The following is a 13,669-nucleotide window of genomic DNA, read 5'->3' as shown; positions in this document are numbered from 1 at the left end:
AAGTTGTCTAGCCTAGCAGTTAAAAAGTCGGTTAGGATGTTTGCATTGATTTCTGGTGTTTCCATTCTGTTCCATTGGTCTATCCATCTGTTTCTGTACCAGTATCATGCTGTTTTGATTGCAACTGCCCTGCAGTATGTCCTGAAATCTGGTATTGTGATGCCTCCGGCTTCGTTTTTGTTGTACAAGATTGCTTCAGCTATTGAGGTCTCCTGTGCATCCATATGAATTTCAGCAAAATTTTTTCCAGATCTGAGAAGAATGTCTTTGGTATTTTGATTGGTATCGCATTGAATCTATAAATTGCTTTTGGGAGAATGGACATTTTGATGATATTGATTCTTTCAATCCATGAGCATGAAAGATTTTTCCATTTTTTGGTACCCTCTTCTATTTCTTTCTTTAAGATTTTGTAATTCTCATCGTAGAGATCTTTGACATTTTTGGTTAAGTTTATTCCAAGGTATTTGATTGTTTTTGTAGCTATTGTGAATGGGATTGATCTTAGCAATTCTTTCTCAGCTGAGGAATTGCCTGTGTATACAAAGTGTATTGATTTTTGTGCAATGATTTTATACCCTGCTACTTTGCCAACCTCTCCTATGAGTTCCAATAGTCTCTTAGTAGAGTTCTTTGGATCCCCTAAATAAAGAATCATACCATCTGCAAAGAGGGATAGTTTGACTTCTTCCTTCCCAATTTGTATCCATTTAATTTCTTTTTCTTGCCTAATGGCTCTGACTAAAACTTCCAGGACTATATTGAACAGCAATAGTGAGAGTAGGCTTCCCTGTCTGGTACTGGATCTCAGTGGGAATGCTTCTAACTTTTGCCATTCAATAGGATGCTGGTCATGCGTTTTTCATAAATTGCTTTGATTGTATTGAGGACTGTTCCTTTTATACCCAATTTGCTTAGAGTTTTCATCATGAAAGGGTGTTGTATTTTATCGAATGCTTTCTCTGCATCTACTGAGTTAATCATATGCTTTTTCTTCTGCAGTTTGTTAATGTGGTGTATCACATTGATTGATTTGTGAACGTTGAACCATCCCTGCATACCAGGGATAAATCCCACTTGGTCTGGGTGGATGATCTTTCTGATGTGTTGTTGCATTCTATTGGCCAGAATTTTAATGAGTTTTTTTGTGTCTATATTCATCACGGAAATTGGTCTGTAATTCTCTTTCTCTGCTGCATCTTTTTCAGGTTTAGGAATTAATGTTATGCTGGCTTCATAGAAAGAATTTGGGAGTATTCCCTCTTTTTCGATTGTTCTGAATAGTTTGAGAAGAGTTGGAGTTAGTTCTTCTAAAAATGTCTGGTAGAATTCAGCAGTGAATCCATCGGTCCTGGGCTTTTATTTGTTGGGAGGACCTTTATTACTGATTCAGTTTCTGATTCAGTTATGGGTCTGTTTAGGTTTTCTGTGTCTTCATGGTTCAATTTAGGTAGATTGCATGTGTCCAGGAATCTATCCATTTCTGATAGATTTCCCTGTTTGCTGGTATACAACTCTTTGTAGTAATTTTTTTTTTTTGACAGGCAGAGTGGACAGTGAGAGAGAGAGACAGAGAGAAAGGTCTTCCTTTGCCGTTGGTTCACCCTCCAATGGCCGCTGTGGCTGGCGCGCTGCACTGATCCAAAGGCAGGAGCCAGGTGCTTCTCCTGGTCTCCCATGGGGTGCAGGGCCCAAGCACTTGGGCCATCCTCCACTGCACTCCCTGGCCACTCTTTTTATTTCTGTGGTATCTGTTGTTACATTCCCTTTTTCATCTCTGATTTTATTGATTTGGGTCTTTTCTCTTCTTTTTTTAGTTAGTTGGGCCAATGGGGTGTCAATTTTGTTTATTTTCTCAAAAAACCAGCTCTTCATTTGGCTGATCTTTTGTAATTTTTTTTTATTCAATCCTGTTGATTTCTTCTCTGATTTTAATTATTTCTCTTCTTCTACTAGTTTGGGGTCTGGTTTGCTATACAGTTTTTCTAGATCCTTGAGATGCATTGATAGCTCATTTATTTGATGCCTTTCCAATTTCTTGATGTAGGCACCTATTGCTATAAACTTTCCTCTTAATACTACTTTAGCTGTATCCCATAAGTTTTTATATGTTGTGTTGTTGTCCTCATTTACTTCCAGAAAGGTTTTGATTTCTCTTTTGATTTTTTTTTTAAAAGGCAAGAGGAAAGTTTATTTCATTTGCAAATGGGCCGTCTCAGCAGCACCATCTAGTGTAGTGCAGAGATAGCGGCCCCGAACATCAGTTTTACAGGGTATTTAAAGCTTAAAACCACAACATTAGCATATTTAGTCGTGTTACAATTCCATTGGATATGTTAATGGTTACTGGGTAAGGGGCTAGGGAAGGGGGTAGTGTGGGCGGTTTCTTAAGCAAGCAGGGCGGGGGATAGAGAAGCAGAAAAAAACGTGGTTACAGTGTTTCTTTTTTTTTTTTTTTAATTTTTGACAGGCAGAGTGGACAGTGAGAGAGAGACAGAGAGAAAGGTCTTCCTTTTGCCGTTGGTTCACCCTCCAATGGCCGCCCCGGTAGCGCGCTGCGGCCGGCGCACCACGCTGATCCGTTGGCAGGAGCCAGGTACTTCTCCTGGTCTCCCATGGGGTGCAGGACCCAAGTACTTGGGCCATCCTCCACTGCACTCCCTGGCCATAGCAGAGGGCTGGCCTGGAAGAGGGGCAACCGGGACAGGATCGGTGCCCCGACCAGGACTAGAACCCGGTGTGCCGGCGCCGCAAGGCGGAGGATTAGCCTAGTGAGCCGCGGCGCCGGCAAGGTTACAGTGTTTCAATAAGACAATGGGGTGGGGGCATGCAGAAAATACCTTGCATACTTTTGCCGTCTGCCGGGACCCACAGATAAGGGGCGGTTGGGTGCTTCCCATGCCTTTATCTGGTGCTGTTATCTCAAACCGCAGCTGCCTGCCCTTGACTTATGGTTTCGGCCCAATTTCCAGGAACTGTTTTATTAGAGTTCCCTAAGATAGTGCTGGGGTAGTTAAAATGGCGTGACCATTGTCAGGGTTGTTCACTTCTTAGTTTTTTTAGCAGGTAAATTTTCAGAAGTCCTTCATTCCCCCCTTTTTGTTTTTGACCAATTTTAATCTTAAAATTTTAGGGATCACCCTTAACCCCTGTCTCTATTATTCCTCTGTTCTTAGACTAGGACACAGAAATCATTAGTATTTGTCCAAGTCCAGTTGAGGCTGGGGGTTTTTAAGGAGATGGGTCTTGCTTCCCCACCTCTGCTCCTCTTGGAACAAAGGGCTTTTTGGATGTAAATAGAAAAACTTCTCTTGAAGGTCTGAAACAAAGGAAGGGAACAGGGTGTTTGAGATGCAGATGCATATAGATGTCTCCTCTTTAGGCCTGTCACACACACATAAGCTCATAACTGACTTCCTACCTAACATTTCCCCCTCAAGAGGAATACCCAAAAAAATTTTTTTGGGGATTATGGATTTCTCTTTTGATTTTTGCTATGACCCACTGTTCATTCAGGAGCATGTTGTTCAGTCTCCATGTGTTTGCATATGCTCTGGGGATTCCTGAGTTGCTAATTTCCAGCTTCATTCCACTGTGGTCTAAGAAGATGCATGGTATGATTTCAATTCTTTTGCATTTGCTGAGACTTGCTTTATGGCCTGGTATGTGGTCAGTCCTAGAGAAGGTTCCATGTACTGCTGAGAAGAATGTGTATTCTTCAAGTGTCGGATGAAAAGTTCTGTAGATATCTCTTAGATCCATTTGGACTATAGTGTCATTTAAATCTACTGTATCCTTGTTGATCTTCTGTCCAGTTGATCTGTCTATTTCTGAAAGTGGAGTATTAATTCCCCCAATACTATTGTATTGGAGTCTAAGTCCCCTTTTAAGTTCCTTAACATATCTTTTAAATAACCCGGTGCCCTGTAATTAGGTGCATATACGTTTATAATAGTTACATCTTCCTGTTGAATTGATCCCTTAATCATTATATAGTTCCCCTCTTTGTCTCTCTTAACAGTTTTAGTGTTAAAGTTTATTTTGTCTGATATTAAGATGTCTACACCAGCTCTTTTTTGGCTTCTGTTGGCATGGAATATCTTTTTCCAACCTTTCACTTTCAGTCTGCATGCATCTTTGTTGGAAAGATGTGTTTCTTGTAAGCAGCAGATAGATGGGTTTTGTCTAAACAATCTTAACAAGACTTGCATCTTTTTTTTTAAGATTCATCTATTTATTTGAAAGGCAGAGTTACAGATAGGCAGAGGCAGTGAAAAAGAAAGAGAGAGAGAGAGAGAGAGAGAGAGCAAGAGAGAAAGAAAGAGATCTCTTTCATCAGCTGGTTCATTCCGCAAATGGCCATAATGGCTGGAGGTGGGCCAATCCAAAGCTAGGTACCAGGAATCAGGAGCTTCTTCTGGGTCTCCCACATGGATGCAGGGGCCCAAGTACTTGGGCCACCTTCTGCTGCTTTCCCAGGCCACAGCAGGGAGCTGGATCAGAAATGGAGTAGCAGGGATTTAAACCAGTGCCTATATGGGAGGCCAGCATTGCAGTCAGCAGCTTTATCCACTATACCATAGCACTGCCCACAAGCCTTTCATCTTTATCATCTCCAGTGATTCTCAAGCTGGTGGTGCAGTAAAATCACCAGGAAATTAAAAAAAATAATAATAACACCAGTGACGAGGTCCAATTTAAGTCCTCTGAATGTACTTTTTAAATCTTCCCAGATGGTCTGATATACAGCCAATGTTAAGAAATCCTGCATTGTTCCTGAAACATCCTTTCCCCTTTCTCTTCCATTTTTCATTTCTCAAAATCTTACTCATCCTTCAATATACAATTCAAGTATCAGCTCTTTCATGAAAGTTTTACCAAGTATCTTCCCCCCCCCCCAGTCAGTATTAATTTCCCCCCATTGTGTTCCTAAAGTAATTTCTCTTATGATAATGCTTAAAGATAGTATGGCATATCATACAACAGTTAATTTTCTGTCTACCCAGAAATCTAAATTCCTTCATGCAAATTGTCTCAGATCCTTCTTTAATACCTCATTCTTTTTTTTTTTTTTTTTGACAGGCTGAGTGGATAGTGAGAGAGAGAGACAGAGAGAAAGGTCTTCCTTTTGCCGTTGGTTCACCCTCCAATGGCTGCCGCGGTAGGCGCGCTGTGACCTGCGCATCGCGCTGATCCGATGGCAGGAGCCAGGTGCTTCTCCTGGTCTCCCATGGGGTGCAGGGCCCAAGCACTTGGGCCATCCTCCACTGCACTCCCTGGCCACGCAGAGAGCTGGCCTGGAAGAGAGGCAACCGGGACAGAATCGGTGCCCCGACTGGGACTAGAACCCGGTGTGCCGGCGCCGCAAGGCGGAGGATTAGCCTAGTGAGCCGCGGCACCGGCAATACCTCATTCTTAACAAGCCCTGTTTGTGGAGTTAAATTTAACTGTTCAGGAAGTAGAACAAAATAATATTAATTTCTTCCTCAAAAACACTTACAGTAATATATTCTTAATTAGTTATTGGGTCATCCCTGCTTTAAGAAATAAATTAGAAATAGTAAAGTACACTTTACCATTCTGGACCAACCTCAAGATCTCAAAGCAAAGAGACCCCAAGTAGCTATAGCATCTTAAACATCAAAAACAAAGCTGGACGCATCACAATACCAGATATCAAGACATACTGCAAGGCAGTTACAATCAAAACACCCTGGTACTGGCATGCACAAAAACAGATGTGTAGACCAATGGAACAGAATAGAAACTCCAGAAATCAATCCATACATCTACAACCAACTTAACTTTGACAAAGGAGCTAAAATCAATCCCTGGAACAAAGACAGTGCTAACAAATGGCACTGGGAAAACTGGATTTCCATGCGCAGAAGTATAAAATAAGACCCTTACCTTACATCTTACACAAAAATCCACTCAAAATGGATCAAAATACCTAAATCTATGACCCAACATCACCAAATTACTAGAGAGCATTGGAGAAACCATGCAAGACATTGGCATAGGGAAAGACTTCTCAGAAAAGACCCCAGGGGCCAGAGCCATGGCTCACTTGGTTAATGCTCCACCTGCGGCGCCAGCATCCCATATGGACGCTGGGTTCTAGTCTCAGTTGCTCCTCTTCCAGCTCAGCTCTCTGCTGTGGCCCGGGAGGGCAATGGAGGATGGCCTAGGTGCTTGGGCCCCTGCACCCACATGGGAGACCAGGAGGAAGCAGCTGGCTCCTGGCTTCGGATCGGCGAAGCACCGGCCGTGGCGGCCATTTGAGGGATGAACCAACGGAAGGAAGATCTTTCTCTCTGTCTCTCCCTCTCACTGTCTTAGCTCTACCTGTCAAATTAAAAAAAAAAAAAGACCCCAGAAGCACAGGCAATCAAAGCAAAAATTGACAAAATTGAGAAGTTTCTTCACCACAAAAGAAACACTCAGCAAAGTGAAGAACCAACCAACACAATTGGAGAAAATATTTGCAAACTATTAAGCTAATAAAGGATTAATATCCAGAATCTATAAAAAGCCAAAGAAACTCAACACCAACAAAACAAATAATCCAGTTAAGAAATGGGCAAAGGACCTGAACAAGCATTTTTCAAGAGAGGAAATTCAAATAGCCAATAAACACATGAAGAAATGCTCAGGATTGCTAGTCATCAGGGAAATGCAAATCAAAACCACAATGAGGTTTCATCTCATCCCAGTTAGAATGACAGAAATCAACAAACAACAAATGTTGGCAAGGATATGGGGAAAAGTGTACCCTAATCCACTCTTGGTAGGAATGAAAACTGGTGCAGCCACTGTGGAAGATAGTATGGAGATACCTCAGAAATCTGAATATAAACCTACCATATGACCCAGCCATCCCAATCCTGGAAATTACCCAAAAGAAATAAAATCAGCATATGAAAGAGTGATCTGTACCTCAATGTTTATTGCAGCTCAATCTACAATAGCTAAGATATAGAACCAACCCAGATTCCATCAACTGTTGGCTGGATAAAGAAATTATGGTGTATATATACACTATGGAATACTACACAAAAGTTTAAAAAAAAAATCCTGTCATTTTGCAACAAAATGGATGTAATTGGAAACCATTATACTTTGTGAAATAAGCCAGTCTTAAAACGTAAAATACTATAGGGCTGATGCTGTGGCTCAGCAGGTTAATGCCCTGGCCTGAAGCTCCTGCATCCCACATGGGCGCCAGTTCGAGAACTGGCTGCTCCACTTCTACTCCAGCTCTCTGCTGTGGCCTGGGAAATCAGTAGAGGATGTCCTAAGTCCTTGGGCCCCTGCACCCGCAAAGGAGACCGGGAGAAACTCCCAGTTCCTGGCTTCAGATCAGTGCAGCTCCGGCCGTTGCAGCCAACTGGGGAGTGAACCATCGGATGGAAGACCTCTCTCTCTCTCTGCCGCTGCCTCTCTCTGTGTAACTCTGACTTTCAAATAAATAAATAAATCTTAAAAAAAAAAAGACAAATACTATATGTCCTCTCTGATCTGTGGTAACTGAAGGTAATCTAGAGGAGTGAAATTGACATCTTGAGATACAATGATTTTGAACACCCCTTGTCTTGATTGTTGAGGAACAGTGTTTTTGTTTGTTTCATTTTGTTTTCTCTTTATCCTATTTGTTGAACTCTTTACTTAGTGTAGAGTTAATCTTTTGAGTACAAAGTTAACAGAAAATAGATCTTTGTAAAAAATAAGAATGGGAATAGTAGAGGGAGGAGGAAGAAAGGTAGAAGTAGGGGCAGGAGGGAGGTAGGGTGGGAAGAATTACTACATTTCTAAATTTGTATATAAGAAATGCATGAAGTTTGTATTCCTTAAAAATTTTTTTTTAAAAATCTCAAAGTTAAAGGAATTGTGCTTTCTTTTCTAGTGAGAGACAAGAGGACATTCATCCATAGTTCCTTGTTGTACAAACATGGATCAAAGGTCCAGTAACAGTGTCACCCAAAATCCTGGGGTGGGGTGGAGGCACAATGAGTTAAGCAAATGCTCAGGAGAATCTGTCCCGTATCAGATTGCTGGCTTGAGTCTTGTCATCTCTACTTCCAGTCCAGCTTCCTGTTTATGCATCCAAGAAGGTAGTAGATGATGGCTCATGTGCTTGGCTTCCTGCCATCTATGTGGGAAATCTGGCTCTGACTTCAGTCTGGCCTAGCCCTGGCTATTGGAGGTATTTGGAGAGTGAACCAGTAGATGGAAGATTCTCTCTCTCTCTCTCTCTCTCTCTCTCTGCGCCTCTCTCTGTCTCCTCCTACATTTCAAATAAATAAATATTTTTAAAAGAGATACACAAAATCACAGGATCCACCTTAACTCTGCTGAATCAAAATCTGCAAGTTAACAAACTGTGCAATCCACATACAGATGAGAGTTTGAAAAACATTGCCATCCAGTTTCTCTTCCAAATCCTCTTACACTTTCCAATTTACTATGCCAAAACTATTTTTATGATCAGGAGATTTTCCTTTGGATTCTCTACTGAATCTATAAATCACTTCTCTATAAAAGAGTCTCACTCATCTACCCTGGAAATTCTAAACTCTAGCTACCTGTTAGAATCACCAGGGAGATTTTCAAGGATACTGATCAGTGGTCCTCAAGTCTAGATATTCTGGTTTTATTGGTCAAGAATACCTAAGTCTTGGTCTTCTAAAAGAAATTAATCTATTCCATTTTTAAGGTAAAAAAATTTTTCAAACCAGGATAGCCATTAATTATATTCTCTTGTATTAATTTTAATTTCTTGTTAATTCATTGGGACACATTCTTTAGTTTTCATTGATAATCTGATGATTATTAATAATTCCTCAGTCAGAAATTTGAGGGGAGACCTGTAGAAGACTTTTGTTGCACTGGGTTAATCAAGAAGTACTTCTAAGATGATCACTTCTAAATTTTAGGATTGATTTTCTGTATTTTTGTGAAAAATGACATTTTTACAGAAATTACATTTACGATGGAAATCCTGTTAGCAATATCAATTCTTCCCATTCATGAACATGGAATGCCTTTTCAGTTATTTCTTCAATTTCTTTCATCAGTGCGTTACAGTTTTCAGTGTACAAATATTTTACCTCCTTGGTTAATTTTATACTTAAGTGTCTTAATCATTCTGGTATTACTGTAAATTAAATACTTTTTAAATTTCTTTTTCACATAGTTTGCTAGTATGTAGAAATGATACTGATTTTTTAAATGATGATTTTGTAATCTATAACTTTAACAAATTTTTTCTTCAGTCCTAACAGTTCCTTGGTGAAGACTTTAAAGGGGCAAACATGGAAAGATCATACTCCTTGATTTCAAAATTTATTGTAAAGCAATTATAATCAAATAGCATGACAATAGCATTGAAACAGACATATCAACCAATGAGCAAGATGGCCTATAAATTAACCTAAATACTTATGATCAATTGATCTTCAACAAAGGTGACAAAAAACATAATAGGGGAAAAACGTCTCTTTGATATATGGTATTGGTGAAGTTTGTTATCTACACGCAAAAGAATTAAACTCAATCTTTATCTCATACCATATACAAAAATCAACTGAAACTGGATAAAAGAGGTAAATGTGAGATCCAAAACCCTAAAGCCACCAGAAGAAAAGGTAGGGGAAAGTGTAGGGACCACAGCACTGGTCCAGACATGTTGCACAGGCAACAACAGCTAAAGTAGACAAGTGGGACCATATCAAACTAAAAAGCACAGCAGAGCAAACAACAGAGTGAAGAGCTAGTCTACAGATTGGGAGAAGATATTTGCAAACTATGCAACTATTAACTCAACAGCAGGAAAAAATAACCTGGGTTTTAAAAAGGGGAAAGGAAATTCTGTCATTTGTAGCAACATGGATGGAACTGGAAGACATTATGTTAAGTAAAATAAGCCAGAAACAGAATAGCAAATACTGCAAGATCTTACTTATATGTGGAATCTGAAAAAAATACATGTCATAGAAATAAAGAGTAGAAAGGTTACCAGAAGCCAGGGTAGGGGGTGTGGTGGGGTGGGAAAAGGGAAGATATTGATCAAAGGGAACAAAATCTCAAGGTAGATTTACTGCATGGAAACTACAGTCAATGATGACATATTGTATTGTACAAAATTGCCTTAAACACAGGTTTTAATGTCCTCATTATAAAAAAATCACAGGTTGGTGAAGTAATGGATGTGTTAATTAGCTTGATTGACTCTTTCTATAATCTATACATCGATCAAAACACAACAATTTATTCCACAAATGCAATTATTATTTGTCAATTTAAAATAAATTAATAATTTTTAATTTAAAGAGAAAAAGCCTGTCTAGTATTTCATACAGAATTCACCTCAATGGGAATCTAGCATTATAGTACTCGGAGCTTTTTGAAATGTATAATTTTTACTAAAACATGCATATGCTGTTTCTTTCTCAGATTTTTTTGTGTGTGTTTTCCTTTCATATGCCTAAGAGCACAGAGTAATCTTTCAACAAAGCATGGTGAATTACACAGCATGATCAGTATTAAATATTGATAACCAAAAAAAAAGTCCTGGCTAGGAAGAGATCTCATTTTCCCAGAACCGTCTTGTACGTAATTGTTCCATTGCTCTCTCTTCTAGGCTTCTGTGGAAATGAACATGGCACAAGGCTACCTCTGTGGGTATAAATGGAGTGTTTTCTAAAATGTTGATATGACAGAGGGTCTAACCAAGGCATTTCACACAACTTTCAACAAATCAGAGGCAACTCACAAACATTCCTTAAACCAGATAAAGATTAAAAAACCTGGGGCAGGAACTGGAGCTAAATTTGCAGACAATTTCAGCAGATTTATGTCTGTCCCTGAGGTGAGTAACATCTATGGTATTTTAGAAGTGAGTTCCATGTACAGTCCTCACGAAGCATATGAAATCACTTCATGATATGATGCAACACAGCCAAATCTCCTTCTGGCACTGTGAGGTCCCTTTAATTGTTTCTCAGATAAAGCCCATGATCCTGGAATTAAAGGCTGAACTCCATAGTGAATTCCAAGATGAACTTTGAATCAGTTCCCTTCTGCAGTTTGGCTAAATGTTTGCCTGTTCTTCCTGACTTCTTTTGCCTTGCATTCTTAAATGAGCCAGCTCTCTACCTCATCAAGAACAAAGTAATGTCAATATCATTGGGAAGAAATTTTGAATTGTTTTTATTCTATTCTGTATTTTGAGCTGGATTCCAACTATATAGTTTCTAAACTTGGGAAATTTACAGAACTGTAGCTGCCCACCATCTGATCATTTACATATCAGATCCAAACAAATAACAAATCAAAATTACTCACCCCCTGTATGTCTTCCTGTCAGATCTCATGGACCTGTTGGAAGCAGGTAAAATTGAAGCCATACTTCGTACTAGGTGAATATCAGGAAAAGCAATATTGTGACTTGCTATTAAACTATAGATCTAATCATGATAGCTTGGTTCCAAATTGGAATAAGATCGTCCCTTAAAACATGTTTTCTTCTAAAGTTGTTAAAGGAATGCTTCCCTTAGCATTTTAAACTCTCTTATCCCTTCAAAAATACTCTCCCTCATATGTCCTTTTATACACAGCCCAGCTCTCAGCGTAGAGCTTCCCCAAGAAGATAGGCTTCTTTGGAAGGTGTGGCGTTCTGCCTCTTTGACCGGGCTGGTTAGCTGATGATTTTGAACCAGAGCACCGTTAGCTTGCTTCTGGCCTTGGTCCCAATGTGGGTCTGGTGCAGCACACAGACTATTTGCTTTGAGACAACTTTCAATGGTTTCAAACCTCTTGGTTTCCATGATAACTCCATTAGGTTATTCCAAAAATGTGTCCAGTACACGTGAGAACTTGCAGTTCTCAAATATTTCATTTTCCCATCCCCATCTCCCTCTCACCAATGTGTTTACATTCTTTGAGTTAACAAGCAAGGAAAACATCCAAAGTCAGCACCACACAAAGCACCTTCATCTGAACTTTGCCCTTTCAAGTTCACAGAGAAGACCTGATAATCCAACGAAATGTGTTTCTCAGGACCTCCTCCTGTAGTTAAACCTATGATTCCTGTAAAATCCATTGAATTCGTTGTCTGGGGGTCGCTCCAGGTAGAACATCAAAATACAGCTGAATGTTCTCAGGGCACAGTCTCTTAGGAAATCCACAAAGTCATCATTTCCGTCAATGCCTCTGACTTTTCATGCTGGGGAGAGAGAAAGTCCAAAAGATTCTAGAGGAATGTGATCCTGATCCCTGGTTCCCACAGCTCCATGGCAATCAGCTAAAGTTCTATGATGCTGCTGAGTGTTCAAGAACATTAGATTCGTGGCTTTCAAGCCAATCAGAACTTAAATGTTGAGAGTACCAAGTAGCAGAGGATACAAAGCATTTTTTGATTCAAGAGCACGCATCACAGTCAGGAACCAAATGCTCACAGAATCCTGAGAAAGTTCACAGAAAATATGCACAATGAAGGCCGGCGCCGCGGCTCACTAGGCTAATCCTCCGCCTTGCGGCGCCGGCACACCGGGTTCTAGTCCCGGTTGGGGCACCGATTCTGTCCCGGATGCCCCTCTTCCAGGCCAACTCTCTGCTGTGGCCAGGGAGTGCAGTGGAGGATGGCCCAAGTGCTTGGGCCCTGCACCCGCATGGGAGACCAGGATAAGCATCTGGCTCTTGCCATTGGATCAGCGTGGTGCGCCGGCTGCAGCGCGCCAACCACGGCGGCCATTGGAGGGTGAACCAACGGCAAAGGAAGACCTTTCTCTCTGTCTCTCTCTCTCACTGTCCACTCTGCCTGTCAAAAAAAAAAAAAAGAAAATATGCACAATGAAAAACACTATATGGATTTCAAAATTTTTCACACAAATATATTTTTAATTCCATTTTTCCATTAACTTCTTGAAGTACCTTTGTATTTTAACTAGGATCTCCACATTAGAAAATGCTCCCCTTCCTGGTGAGAACCTTGAAAAACTCCTTGCATTCCACGCAGGCCACTTTCAGTCCATCTTAGCCAGTGGAGAAGGTTTCCAGAATGGGAAGGAAAAAGAATAGGGAGTTTTTATTCTTGTTTTAAAATATTTATTTATTTTTTGAAAGGCAGAGTGAGAGAGAGAGAGAGAGAGAGAGAGAGAGAGAGAGAGAGATCTTCCATCCTCTGGTCCCTTCCCCAAATGGTTTTCAAGTGGGTAGCAGGGGCCCAAGGGTTTAGGCCATATTCCACTGCTTTCCCTGACACATTAGCAGGGAGCTAGATCAGAAGTGGAGCTATGGAACCCAAACTGGTGCCTGTATGGAATACCAGCTCGGCAAGCAGGGGCTTAACCCACCGCACGGCAACCCTGGTCCCAGAGGGGTATTGTGCTGGGAAATCAGTGAAGTCAAAATCTGCTATTCCCAACAGGAAATGGACATTTGTAACTTTGTCCAAGATAACCAAACATCTCTTATCTTGGAAAAGGTAATGACAGCTATAAGGCAATATAAGCCTGACCATGCATGCCACCCTTGTAACTTGGCAGAGTGGCACCTATTTTTACTTTCAGAGCAATACATACACCTCTTACACTCTTACCTGACAATTCACCACAAACTGGTCTACTCGTTGCTCTTTTCCACCATGCCCATTTATGATGCTTTGGTA

At 40.5% G+C, this 13,669-nt stretch overlaps 1 protein-coding gene across 2 annotated transcripts in view; it reads right to left on the bottom strand.

Moving 5' to 3' along the window:
* Positions 1-11,755, bottom strand: part of UPP2 (uridine phosphorylase 2) — a 56,403-nt gene extending 44,648 nt beyond the window's left edge. Inside the window, exon 1 of one of the 2 annotated variants that reach the window (XM_062199902.1) lies at positions 11,347-11,755. In XM_062199902.1, the coding sequence (XP_062055886.1) occupies positions 11,347-11,408 (62 nt within the window). In that variant the 5' untranslated portion in view covers positions 11,409-11,755. Of the gene's footprint in view, positions 1-6,086; positions 6,308-11,346 lie in introns of those variants that run through there. The other variant, XM_062199903.1, reaches the window with a different exon arrangement.
* Positions 11,756-13,669: the final 1,914 nt, after the last annotated feature.

This window comes from Lepus europaeus, chromosome 1 (assembly GCF_033115175.1).
Source record: "Lepus europaeus isolate LE1 chromosome 1, mLepTim1.pri, whole genome shotgun sequence".
NCBI classification, from domain to species: Eukaryota; Metazoa; Chordata; class Mammalia; order Lagomorpha; family Leporidae; genus Lepus; species Lepus europaeus.
Note: the sequence above shows the minus strand (reverse complement) of the source record. Positions and strands in the feature narration are given on the sequence as shown.